This window comes from Pipra filicauda, unplaced genomic scaffold, assembly GCF_003945595.2.
Source record: "Pipra filicauda isolate LSUMZ 115617 unplaced genomic scaffold, ASM394559v2 scaffold463_size517996_pilon, whole genome shotgun sequence".
NCBI lineage: Eukaryota > Metazoa > Chordata > Aves > Passeriformes > Pipridae > Pipra > Pipra filicauda.
Genome location: NW_024104602.1, coordinates 230362 through 243449, shown reverse-complemented (window position 1 = coordinate 243449; position 13088 = coordinate 230362). Strand labels below are relative to the sequence as shown.

Here is a 13088-nt window from a genome sequence, read left to right as displayed (position 1 = left end):
CCAAAGCCAATTCCAGCAGTCAACTGAACCCACCCATCCACCAGAATCACCTGTTTCTGCTTACTGAAGGACTTGCTCTGAGGACATGCTCCTGTTTAATATGTCCTACTTTCCATCAAAATGCTGGTTTAGAAACCCTTTTAGCCCAAACCCTCCTTTAGTCCTTGCTGTCCTCACTTGTCCATGAACAACAAACCAGTGCTACCCCACTCTCTCCCACTCAGGCTTCCCTGGCAACTTCATCACCAGCCCAATTTGCTCACCCATGAGAATGACAAACCTGCTAAAACAGGTCTGTCCCTGAGTTCTCCTCCTCCCTTCCCTGTACAGCTGAACACATCCCAGGTCCTGTCAGCTCCACGAGAGCTTTCCCATGTCCCTGTGTCCACAGTGACAGGCAGCCAAGCTGGTTACTCCAACAGTGGCACCCCTGCAGTTCAGGACACTGCTGTCCCTATTGCTCATGAAGGTACTATCAAAGCCCAGCCCCTGCTCTCCCCTCAGTCCCATACAGATCCCACCCTTAGCCCCACTTCTGGGGCAATGGAAACGTTGCAACAGCAAAGAGCCGCCTCCCTCTCTTACCTTCATGGGCTGGAGCTGCATCCTCGTGATCCTCGAAGGATCTACCACTGGCTTGGGGCGCCTCAGCGTGTCCAGAATGTTCTGCCATTGGGGGGGCAGGCCCACAAATTTGCCCTCCTTTGGGTCAAACGAGGTGTGGACACGGTGCTCAAAGTTCTGCGGAGCCGAGATCTCCGGGCGTTTCTTCTTCTTCTTGCGGAACATGACGCCTGCAGGGGGAAGGCAGCGCCGTCAGTGCCTGTCTGCGCCCGCAGCGCCCGGCCCGGGCAACACCGGTCACTTCTGGCAGCTCATTGCACTGCACCAAGGGCATTCTCTGGGGAAAAGCACTTGAACAAGCACTCATCATCACAGGAGGAAGCAGAGGCACCAACACAGCAAAGACTTGCCCAAGACCACCTGGCAGGTCCATGGCTGAGCTGGGATTTCTACTGACTTCCTTTATTTCTACAAATTCACATTACCTGATATAAGCATTCAAAAACATGTTAGAGATGAGTATTTATATCTTACAGGCTCCTACCTAGGTTAAATGGCTCTGGAGTCCAGCCAGTGAGTGTTGATGCCACTACAAGCCTGGAATGAAAGGTGGTTATGAACAGGGCTCAGGTTGTCTTCTCACTGGTTACTGCAAGTAATTAATATCCACTTGGTTCCAATTTAAAGACAACAGAGCTGTTGCCAAAAGAAGATCTGCCCAACACCAACTTCGGATCTCAGTTTTTCTTGCTTAGAGGGCCCGTGAGGGAGAGAGAAGGTGGGAGGTGGAAATCAAACTCTGTCAGCAGGTAGCTGAAGAAGCTAAAATTAAAAACTAAGACTCCTTCCCTTGAGGGCTGAGACAGACAGCTTGTGTGAACAGCCAGTGTAAGTGCAACAAGCCAGAAGCAGCTAACACTGAAATATTCCCAAACATAGGAGACATTCAAAATCTGAATCTAGATTTTATAGCCAAAAAAAGATAGTTAGATAAATAGAAAGCTAAGAGATCAGACCTCTCTGAAATTGGGAAGATATGAAGGAAAAGGAAGAACTGGAGCTCTGTGTGCACAACCTAGGAAAGGTAGAGGACTGCAAGGGATGGACACAACCTCTTTCAAGGTCCCTTCTCCTCTGAAATGTTCCATGATTCCACTGACTGATTTGGGAAAAAGCTCCACAGGTTTATTAAAGCAATTAAAATCCACCAGTAAAAAAATGAAATTGTTTATATGCTCTTCCCTTTCCACGGACAACTTGACTGTTGGCATTTGCCTCTCACTAACACTGCTCACAGCAGTGAACGGCTCCTCTTCCCTGACATCAGGCAGAGAGAGCATTTTTGCCACTTCAACTTTGTAGCAGGTCACTCTTCCCCTGTACAGGCCCTCGGCCTCCAACTATTTGTGCTGAACAAATATTTGCAAGGGTCAGAGACACAGACCACAGCGAGATAACCTTCTGTAGTGGAGACAAGAATACACTTCTAGAGGACACCCATCTCCAAAATCAGCACATCACAGGGAAATCTAGGGCAAACATTTTCCAGGTTGTCCCACTCTAAACTTGTTTAGGGAGCAAAGGGCAGCCACCAGCTGAACAATGACTGATTCCTGGTGCTAGACAGAGGTCCTGAAATCCAATCTACACTGGCTCCCATCACCATGATCCTGCAGCCACAGGGGTGGGAAATGTTTGTATGGCACAGAAGGACCTTTACTCCATCTAACACCCCAGTCATGCCATCCACCCCCGGTGAAACCCACCCCTCACACTGACACCGGCCACTGCAACACTGCAGTCAGGAGCCCACCAAAGATACCTCACAGTTAGAAAAGAAAACAAAAGGTTAGCAAACTAAAAAAAACCACAAGAGAGGCTGGAAGCAACTGTTCTGCTTGGAAGAGGTTTCACAGCCAGAATAATCTTTGCTTAGAACAAGCTCCAATGAAAACACAACTCCATCTCAGTGGAGAGCTAATGGGAAGGGTGTCTGTGCTCCAGGTCTGGATTGCAGCTCCTCAAACAGTGATTCATCTCTCAGGCCCCTTTGGTGCTACTTATTAACTAAGAATCAAGACTAAGGTCAGAGGGCAATTCTTTAAGGAAAAGAAAAGTGCAGTCAATACTGGAAAAGAAAGATGCTCATGGTGTTAGTACTGCTCAAATCAACAGCTGGAGCTGCTAAGGAGCTTCCCAGCCTCCAAGGAGAGCAGGGAGTATCTCTCTAGTATTACAGCAAGTGGTTCAGTTCTGAATCCATAATACACATCAGTCATGACTGCTCCTTGATCCACCAGCTCAGGGGTATTTCCAGACACAGAGATATTACTATTTCAACCAGCCTTTTTCCTTCTCCTGCTCCTTCTCTCACAGCTTCATAATGAAAAGGTACCCAGGGCATAGCACAGTCTCTTCCAAGTTTGCTCTTTAACTGCTTCAGGTGGCAAAGAGTCTTGTAAAATGGGGTGTTCCAAATGCCACAACCATTAGCACTTGTAGCATCAATGGTTTTCTGAACATGCCAGGCATTTCCCCACAAGGAGAGTGATTCAGACTGAACTGCTTCAAAATGCAAATTTTTAAAGCCTTTTTTGGCCCCAACCAGAACAGTGGCTCTGTCAGCATCTCAGCTTGCACAGGCACAAACACTGCATTTGTACACTGCCATAAATCCCCATAGCTGTCACTGAGCCCCTGCCCTGCACTGCCATCCCAGAGCCCAAAGCCCCCCAAGACCCTGCAAGGAGCAGCTCCAGAGTTCCTGCTCGGTTTTAGGGGGCTGGCTGACATGGCCTGCAAGTGCCTTATTGGCTTATAACAGACATCTCAGAAACAACACAATGTAATCAGCTCCACACACAACACACCCCTGGGCACCCAGTGGCATTTGCTTTACATCTGATTAGAAAGAGATCAGACAGGTGGTTTAAAGGTAAACTGCATTAAGAGCAAATGAAATCCATACACTAAAAATAGTTATTTGAAATATGGATTGTAATAATCTGGGTAGGTTTTGCATTTCATCGAGGAGCTCTGTATTTAACCAGCCTCCTTTCACTTTGTGGTTTTCATGCAAGAGCTATTTATTTTTATTTCCAATACCCAGCTAAAGAATGTTTAAATAAAACACATAAAAACAGGCCTTTTCTCAGTCAGTAAGAAATTCATAAGAACATTTTATGCATATAAAATTTTGTAAATCAAGCCAAACCTGTATTTAAACGTAGACAGCATCCCTTTAATGTAACAACACAATGTAACAACACAAATACTGTGACACTGATTTTATAATAATCTACTAGACTTTAGTCTTTCATTCAGTGCTGACAACTGTACTGTAAGAAATGTCACAAACATAAATAATAAAAGTCACTACCACAAGACAAAAGCAGTCGGAGATTGAAATTCTCTCAGCGATCCATTCCTGCTGCCTGGGAAACCACGTTAGGTTTTTCAACTCCAGATATAGCTGTTCCTGGATGATACAGTTCCCAAAGCTGTCACATCTGCCAGTGAGCACGGGAAAAAAATCCCACAGCCAGCGGATCCAGAGCAGGGGGAGGGATCGGCTGGGAAGGAGGGGCAAGAAGAGAGAAGGGTCAGGCTCAGATGAGAGGAAGGGGTGGGAAGATTAAGGATGGAGGGGGAATGAGAGTTAGGAAGGAGAGAGGAATGGGGGGAGCCAGGCAAGCCCAGGAGCAGGGCACAGAAATGAACCAACCCCTCTGATAAAAACAAGTAGCTAAACGTTATGAGAAATGGCTCCTTCCAACGCCCAGCCAAAGGCAGCAGCAGGCACTGGCACTTCACCCGACCTGCCTCCCCCCTGCTCCCGGCCAGCCCCACGCTCCCGGACCCAGGGAGCATGCCCTCCCTCCCTCCCTCCCACAGGCACTTGATGATAGCAGGGCAGCGCGGAGCTCCTTCAGCCTCGCTCGGGCAGCTCCTCGTTCCAAATAAGCCTTCCCTCCCCTCCCCGCTGCAGCACCGAACTCACTCATCGGCTCCTCGCGCCGCTATCGCGGATCTGGACACAGCTCCCTACATTCCTCCCGCCCGGACCGGAGGGAACGCTCCGGCCCCGGGCTCAGCAAAGCCGGTCCCATCATTTCCAAGTCCTCCCGCAGCTCATCCGCCAAACTGCTCTGGCCAGCTCCGAGAGGGGAGGGAGAGGAGGAGAACTCTTCCTACAGGACCGGAGGAACTGCAATATGCAGAATGAGTTTGCAGTAGGAAGATGAAGATCGCAGAGAACCCGCCAATTAAAAGGAAAAGCCTATTTCCATGCTCTGCTCCGCAGGTCAGTGTCATGTGCTGCCTTGGGAATGGCTCCCAGGCTAACCAGGCCATTAGCCATGCGTGGCACATGCACACATGTGTTCACACCGAGGGAGCTGGCAGGGTGCACGCAGGGAGTTCCACCATAGCCCAGACCTACAATCCTCCTGGTTGCCTTCCTGAGCTTTCCCACATCCTTTTTATTTATAAGAGGCCATCAACATTCACAGCAGTTTGCAGACACAGAGAAATGGCAGGTTAGGTCCCTGAGGAGCTCACAAACCCAAATGTGACTTCACTCAGCGAGGAATGGCAACAAGGGTCAGTGGAAAGCAAAATGGTCCAAAATCTGAAATGGGATCTAAGAGCACAGCTCTGACTCCACGACACCTTCCTCAATTGGCTGCAATTCTAGTTTTAGAAATACTGGTTGAGGCACTTTTTTCCTCCTAAAGGAGAGTGGCTATTTGCTTGCTGTGCATCCCTTCCCCCCTTCCAAGTCCTTTCCTTGCACTCCTCTCCCTCCCCAGCCCCCCATGGCAAAGCTGCGTGTTGGAGCGAAGCAGCAGCACAGCAAACTGATGTAATGCTCTAAATCCTGCCCAAACACACACACATGAGAGCACAGATTAATATTACATTAGAAATAAGCTTAGGGAGGGACATATTTGTTACATTGGTGGGTTTATTTCTGACAAATGAGAAGAACAACTCAACTCTTTGAGATTTTTTGCCATGCCTCCACTGAGCAGGGTCCAAAGGCTCCAGTGCTGCCTCTTCCTCCCCTGCTCCATTTCCTTGCTCGTAAATTAGGGCTCAAAACTACAAGCCAGTGAACGCCTATTTGCTCAGCTTGTTTTGGATGCTGCTGGGTGACATATTTTTAGGTGTGTTTTAGCTATACCACACCAAATTCATTCTGGGACCTATCAAAGCATTTGCATAGAAAAGACCTCTTGAACTTTCCAAAACCAGTGCTGGCATGTCCCAATCGCTAATGGGCTTTCCCTCGACAATAATAAAGTTTTCCCTTATTTACAGGCCCCTAGGAATCCCAGCTGAAGTCACTGTCCCATCGGGCCAGTCTCTGAAGTCAGGCCCCACCCTCCAGAGGTTTCATCTAAACAGACGAAAGGTGAGGAAAAGGAATTATTATCCTCATTTGCAGACTAGACAGAAAAAAAATTACTAGCCTGGTTTCTTCCCAGCTATGTCTAGAACAGCAAATCTAAAAGAGCTCCCAGGTATGTCTCCTGGCCACTTTTTAACTTTCTGTCAAGGCCAGATCCAGACCCAACACACCCTGGCTACAGAGAGAAAACACAGGTGCACGGCCCCAGCAGCAGCCAAGACACATTCTGCCCACAGGTTTGATCTTGACACCAGCACGTAGGTCCAGACACTGTGACAGAGCCCAGCAGCACAGACAGAAACCACACCCAAACCTCAGCTGCAGTCCAGGGCCTTGATTATCAGACCAGCCTTTCATCCTGGGTTTGGTGTGTGAGAGGGTACAGCCACCAAACCCCGCTTCAGCACCAGAGGAAGTGGCAACTCGTGTCCACCCAGAGCCAGTGGGACATGTGCTGCAGGTCACCGGGCTGAGCCCAAAGCCACGACACCAACTATGACCCTTTTTCCCCACTTAATGTGGGCTGTGTCCTGCTCTGGCTGTACCAAACCATGCAGTGCCTCACACCTGCACACCTCACTGATCCCTGTCCCAAGAGCTTTGTTCCACAGGCATTTAATGACATCATTTTGCCACAAAGGATGCATCAGGGTTAAAAACAAGTGGCTGTATTTTGCTGTTCATGCAAAACACCAAAGAGCTTCAAGAAAAGGGCTTGAAGGATTCAGGGCTTCAGTTTCCACTGTCTTGTGTGACAGATCCATTCAAAATCAGCATAAAAATACTACCGAGATTAGAGTAAGAACATTTAAGGTTCTGTCTCCAGAAATCCACATGAAGAGACACATCATCTCTGCCAGACGAGAGGTTACGCTGGGACAAGCACAAGGGGCCACATCTGGCAGGCGGGGTCACATGGCAGGGGAAGGAGCCAAGGCGAGGGCTGTGTCTGGGGAACACGCGATGCCACAGCACCGGGCACCGCCCACAGCACCGGGCACCGCGTCCTGCGGCTCCATCCCAGCGCCCTGCCCAGCCGGGTCCAGCTGCCTCTGGCACGAGGGGTTACGAGAGGGAAGTTGCAGGTCTGTGCTGCCCATGGGCACGGTACAGACCTTACTGTGTGCAGGGAGAGTCACACGCTCTGAGCAGGGCTGAGCTCCCAGGCAGACCTGCCCCAGCAGAGGCACCGGTGCTCACAGTCCTGGCTCACAATGCTCACTCCAGCAGCACAGCCAGGGGCTGGCAGAGACACCCCAGCGATGTCCCAATCACCCGAATATAGAGATGCAAGAGGTAAACTTCATTCCAACCAACACTAAACCGTCTTAGTCCCTGTTTATGCTCATCATGTTCTCCCAAAGTGAGATACAAATACATTTAATTGCTGTCAGCAGCCTGCAAGGCAGTTTGCCTGTGTTACCCCCACAGGATAACTATGGGAAAACTGCAGCCCACGCAGTGTGCCCCAAAACACAGAGGAGACAGACTAGCTCGAACTCCTCAACCTGGCTGACTCTCAGTGCCTTCCTGCTCACTGCTGCCAATACCGAGATGGAAACAAATCGTAACAGACAAGTCTTCTCCCAGGGAATATCGGTTCTCCTGCTCTGTTTGCAAAGGGCAGACCTGCCATGAGTGTGAGTGCTAACACAGCCTCAGTAAAAACCAGGTTAAAACCTGAGGTGCACTCAGAACACAACACAAATACCTGGCGTTGGCTACAGCTGTACTCTGTTCATCAATTAATTACAAAATAATCCATTTACTAACACTACAAGTAAAATGGCTCAGCCCTGGGGAAAATGTAATTTCCTGAGGTATTTCTGAGGGAAATAGAGTTCGACTTTTAGTCTTTGTGCATCCTCCATCCCCCTTGCTCTCTTTTGGCAGCCGAATGGAAAATCAATCTCAGAACGACAGTATTGGCACTAATGACCCCGTCTCAGTGCATTAGTCCTCAAGCTACAGGGTAATCCTGCAACTTTAAACCATATTGAGAAATTCCCTAAGAACATCCAGGTCTCCCTTGCACTGAGTCTATGCAATTATAACTCAAAGGCAGGGGACTAGTGCAGGGGTGGTACCACAGACACGTCCTGCCCAGGTACAGAACTCTTGTGCTGCTCCCATTGGGATGGAACTTGAGCACCATATCCCTGCTGGTACCCAAGAACACAGTCTGTGTAATACAGAGCTCAGGGCCTGGCGGAGCTTTTACTTGCAGTTGGGCTAAGCTAGTCCAAGCTATTTTAACCAGTTTTCTTTAAAGCAATTTGCACAAACATTTAGCTCTTTTCTCTCCTTCTGAATTTCCCTAAGCACATTAGGGAAGTAGGTTAAAAAGAGCTCTTTTTTCCTCACTGGAGGCAGGACAGCCAAACTTTTAAGGAATTCTCCTTAATTAATTTCATTCTCCTTGGGAATGAAAACCATTTTGTGACCAAAGAAGGGTTATGTTTCTCACTTTTGCAAGCAGCAGGACCCAGAGTGTCCTTCCCAGGTACATCCACGCTCACACCCATCTAGACAGAAAAAACCCCTGTGCAGGGAGCAGGCTTTCCATCTGGGAGCACAGTTACTAATCCAGCCAGCTATCTGCTTGGCCACTGTTTGGTCAGCTTTGCTACTGGGTACAAAAGCCATTGCTCCCACAGCACACACCATGTCCATACCAAAGGCAGCACGGAATATCAACATCAATATACAGCTTCATCACACTTCAGGAATGAGACTTTCCAGTGGGACAGGGCTGGAGGGAGAGTCAGGCAGCAGGTTCCCTTCCCCAGCAGCTGTGTAAGGGCTGACTCAGGTTTTACCCAAGCACAGAACTCAGAAATGCAGGGGAAGACTCAGCAAATGTCTCTTACTCTACATACATCCCCCAGCCTCACCCGAGAGCTTGCACTCACCACAAATTTCTCTTCTGTTTTTCAGTGCTCTGTCCCCAAATGCATTAAAGCACTAGTGTCCTGGCAAAGAAGAAAGTAAAGATTAGTGGACAGGACTGGTTTCTGTCACTGCACATACCTGGCCGTATAGTTGGTTACCACCTGACAAAAATAATTAAGTACAAATGCCCAATAGAATCGTAGATTGTAACTTAAATAGGAGGAGATTACCCAGCTTCCAGCCAGCCAAAACACACTCACACCCAGCCCCACACCAGTACTACAGCGTGGCTTCAGCAGGAGTGCTGGGAGGATCCTGGCCAGCACAGCAGCCCGAGATTGGGAGCACACACAGGAGGGTTTGACTGGACCTCTCCATAAGGTACACTGAGGGTCCTTGTAGATACCACAGACTTCAGAGCAGACGTTGCTCTGTCTCCCGTGAAGGCAACAAGCTGCATGTTCCTGACATGCTGTCTGCTCTCTCGAGCATCATCCAGAGCAATTCTTAACCCCTTCTTCATCCCAAGGTTTTAAGAGCATCACCCTTCTCAGATTCAACAAGGTATTTTCCCTGCTGCACTCCCCATCCTCTTGAGTGTCAGTCGGATGAATCACCAGACCCCAACACCACAGCCCCACACCTCGTCCCACCTAAAAGACCCTGGGAAGCAAAAAACACAAGATCTTACTGGCAGTCCTGTTGCAACAATGCTGGTGGTGGACAATTCCAAGGGAGAGGAGCAAGAAGGGTCTGGAGGCAAACTCTCCCACTGTCATGCAGCAAAGCCGATTGGAGGACAGTGTTGCTGGGCTGTAGGAGCAAAGATGAAGTAAACTCCTTCGCAAAGGAATCCAGCTCCCGGTTTTTCTTCCCGTTCAGAACCATCCCTTGAGAGAAAAAACTGTATGACCCCTCGAACTATTCTGCTCTCCCTTCGCCCCAGGCTGGCACTGCCAACACACGTGCGATCGTTACACCGATCCGTGGCACGGCTCAGCTCCGAAGGGAAGGGGTTAAGCCAAGGCAGCACAGCCACTGGGGAGTGGAGACGTTAGTTCAAACTGACAAACCCAGTCCTCTGTAAACACAGGGCACAAATCCCACAGAACAGCGGCCATTAGGATGGCTGTTATGGCTTTAAAGCAAGCAAGTCAATGTCCATGCCCAAATCTGCAGGAGGGCACTTACCCCTGACTCCTCATTGCTCTGTGCCCAGAGGTGAGGTGGGAATGCTCCGCCACCAGAATCCGCTGACACGCCGATAAACTTGAGAGAGAAAGACGGCAGGAAAAAGCGGGAGTAGAAAAAGGGGTGGAGGCAAGTCTGACATGTTTGTACAGTGCCTGGTGCACCTAAGCTGCCGAGTTTGATTTCAGGGTGTGGTAGCAGATGGGACACAGAAGCACTCGGCACAGAGAAGCCTCGGAAAACGACATATGCTGAAAGCAGAGCCTCCTGGGACCATCTCACCTTCTCCTCTTTGTCTTCTTTCTTGGTCCCTAGAGGGAATGAGAGAGAAAGAGCTCGGAGTCACACCTGGGCACCGAGTTGTGCTGGGTCTTGGGCAAGAACCTTGGGGAGATCCTTTCCCATTCCCCTCCGCCCTTCTTCACCGCCCCACTCCACTGTGGCTTATTAAAGCTCCGCTCCTTGGCTCTTCTCCCTCAGCTCCACAGCCTTGGGGCCAGGAGCTGCTACAGCTCCTAAAGAACCCGCCATCTCGCCCTGTGTTTCAGGACCTGCCACCAATCCCTTGTCATTCCTGGCAGGAAAGCTTGCATTGCCAGCTCTATGGCTGGCTGTAGAAGAATTCACCCCATTGATTTGCATTGCAGATGAGCAGCACATGACCTGGTGCTTTTCCTTTTGCCCTGTCCTACCGCGAGTGAGTCAGTGCTGCCGGCTCTGGAGTCTGGGATCACCCTCCCATCCCGTTGTGCCTCTGGGTTTCCTGACTCCTGGAAATACTTTCCCCAAATGACTCATGCCCAGCAGGACACCAGCTCCACCACCAGCAGCACTGAACACCTAGGTGAAAGGGGCAGAGGACACTTTGGGGATTAGAGCCCAGGAGAGGTCAGAGTTCCTGTCAGCAAACCTATCAGCTACTCTTGCTCCACTGCAAATTGAGAGGCTTCTTGGCCTCTCCAAACCACTAACAATCTTGGCTTAACCCTCTGGTGTTTTTAGGTCCAAAGACCAGAGATAAAAGCCATAAAAATCCACTCCCATGACTTTTTAGGGGTTTGTTTTGGGGTGGGTTTTTTTTGGGGGGGGGTTGGTTGTTTGATTTTTGAACTGCCCTTAAAATAAATAACTGACATGGTACAAACAATCATTAGGCTGTCATCATTATTGCTGGGAGTGGCTTGTCCAGCAGAGATGGGCCAGCCCAGTGACCTTTTAGCCTTGTTCCTTCATTCCTATTTCTTTTCCTACCTCTCCATCCCACCTCAAAAGGCTGCAGTATGTTTGTACAACAACCAAGGTCACAGAGGTAGTTGGGATTCACCAGTTCTATGGGGACTATAATGGAGAAAAGAATTGGGGTTCATAGAGAGAACCTAAAGGTAATCCTGGCAGTGGAGCTGATGGTCTGAGGTTCCTAATCCTCATTTCCAGACCTGCCAGCTAAGTTGTGGAAGGGCTGCTTCCTGAGCGTGCAGTCACCACTTCGATGTTCCACTGCAGGTCCCTGCCTGCCACAGCCTGCCACAGAGACCCGGGCTTCCTGCCTGCTCCCTCCCTAGGATGCAGGAAATACTTAGCCAGGTTCCTTTCTGTCTGGGGATTAGCTCCTCCAGGGCAAGCCCCATACCCAGATGTAATCAAAAAATGAAAGTTCCTGTTAATAGTAAAGGATAGTGAATAGGAGAGGGGACAGCATTCTTTCCCAAAAGGCTGGAACTCCACAGCAGAGCAGCGCGGTGAAGGATCAGAGGGGAGGAAGCTGAGGTGATCCTGGGAGGTGTGGAAGGAACGCGTCGGGGAGTACAAACTGTCCCTGTCATCTGTGCACCAGGGCTTTGCTGCTGTGCCAGGCATGGAGGAGTCACCCACAGCACCAGGGCGTTGGGAGCACCACAGACAAATGGCATTTACAGTCTCCAAGGAGTCACCCAGGCTTGGAGCTGGCTCCAGATTTGCATGAGGATTGTATTTCCTGGGTTATGTACTGAGACAGTCTTCTAGAACAAGAGAAGTTCTTTATAAATGGAAGAGCCTGATTTTACTTGTCAAGACACAAGCTTAGATGAAACCAAGGCAGCTCTGAGTCGGTGTGAACCTCTGCTGCCTACAATCTTAATGAAAAATTAGGACACTTTCCAGTCTTTCTATTCACACTTTGGTCCCAGCAGTCCTACACACTTTGAAGAAAAATTTCCCAGTAAAAGTGACGCACCTCTAATTTTCCCCTTCAGCGACTGTTCCTTTATTACACATTTCACTGCTCCTTGCCTGCCCACTGCTCCCTTCTTACCTAGAGAATTGCACAAGACAATATAAATAATTATACGGGTCCATGTCTGTAAACACAGACCTCCACGCCCCACTCCTCCTACGGCTGCTCTGTGCTGCTCCTCCAGGCCTGGCAGCACAAGTGCTGCAGGCTACGCTGACTAAAGGCTTGCATCGAGGTCTGCCTGATTTATCTGCCAGCAAAGGCCCTTCCGTGCTCCCTGTCCCCTCCCCAGACACAAAGCAAAGCCGGTGTCAGATCCCAAGTGCTGATCTCAGCTCGCTCCTCACCCTGCCCAGTCACGTCACTGCGCCAGGAGAGCTCCGGGACCTCACGTCCTGCACTGCTGCAGTAGGTTCCATTGAATCCCTGTCCATCTCTACTAGAACACACTTTTGTGAGGAAAAAAACCACTATTCAATGTTTTCCTATTCCAACAGGCAAGACTGAGCACTTCTAAACTTCAAAAGTAAAAAGTCAGAAACACACAGGCCAACTCTACCAGGCCAACTCTCTTTCTTCTACCTCAGCCAGGAGTAATGTACCTGCCCACCTGTCTGGAGCCTGTGGGAACTGGGGAAACTGCTAAGGAAAACTTATTTTTATTCAACAAAGCTTCCAGGAGAAGCCTAACACTAAGGAACAGGAAATCTGATACACTCAGGAAGTCCCAATAAGAACTACAGCAATTCCACCCACAGAGCCAGACCTTCCAGCAGGGCTCCACTGAGCTCAGGGATTTGATAGGGGGCACAA

General features: G+C 49.5%; 1 protein-coding gene across 6 annotated transcripts in view; it reads right to left on the bottom strand.

Moving 5' to 3' along the window:
* The window catches only part of LOC114002918 (serine/threonine-protein kinase PAK 6), a 38038-nt gene that overhangs the window by 15057 nt on the left and 9893 nt on the right, over window positions 1-13088 (bottom strand). Inside the window, exons 3-7 of one of the 6 annotated variants that reach the window (XM_039386097.1) lie at window positions 9561-10371; window positions 8890-8949; window positions 4565-4771; window positions 3944-4136; window positions 586-794 (exon numbers count right to left, since the gene is read on the bottom strand). In XM_039386097.1, coding sequence (XP_039242031.1) covers window positions 586-789 — 204 coding nt within the window. In that variant the 5' untranslated portion in view covers window positions 790-794; window positions 3944-4136; window positions 4565-4771; window positions 8890-8949; window positions 9561-10371. Of the gene's footprint in view, window positions 1-585; window positions 795-1108; window positions 1324-3943; window positions 4290-4564; window positions 4772-8889; window positions 8950-9560; window positions 10372-13088 lie in introns of those variants that run through there. The other 5 variants (XM_039386098.1, XM_039386095.1, XM_039386096.1 and 2 more) reach the window with 5 other exon arrangements.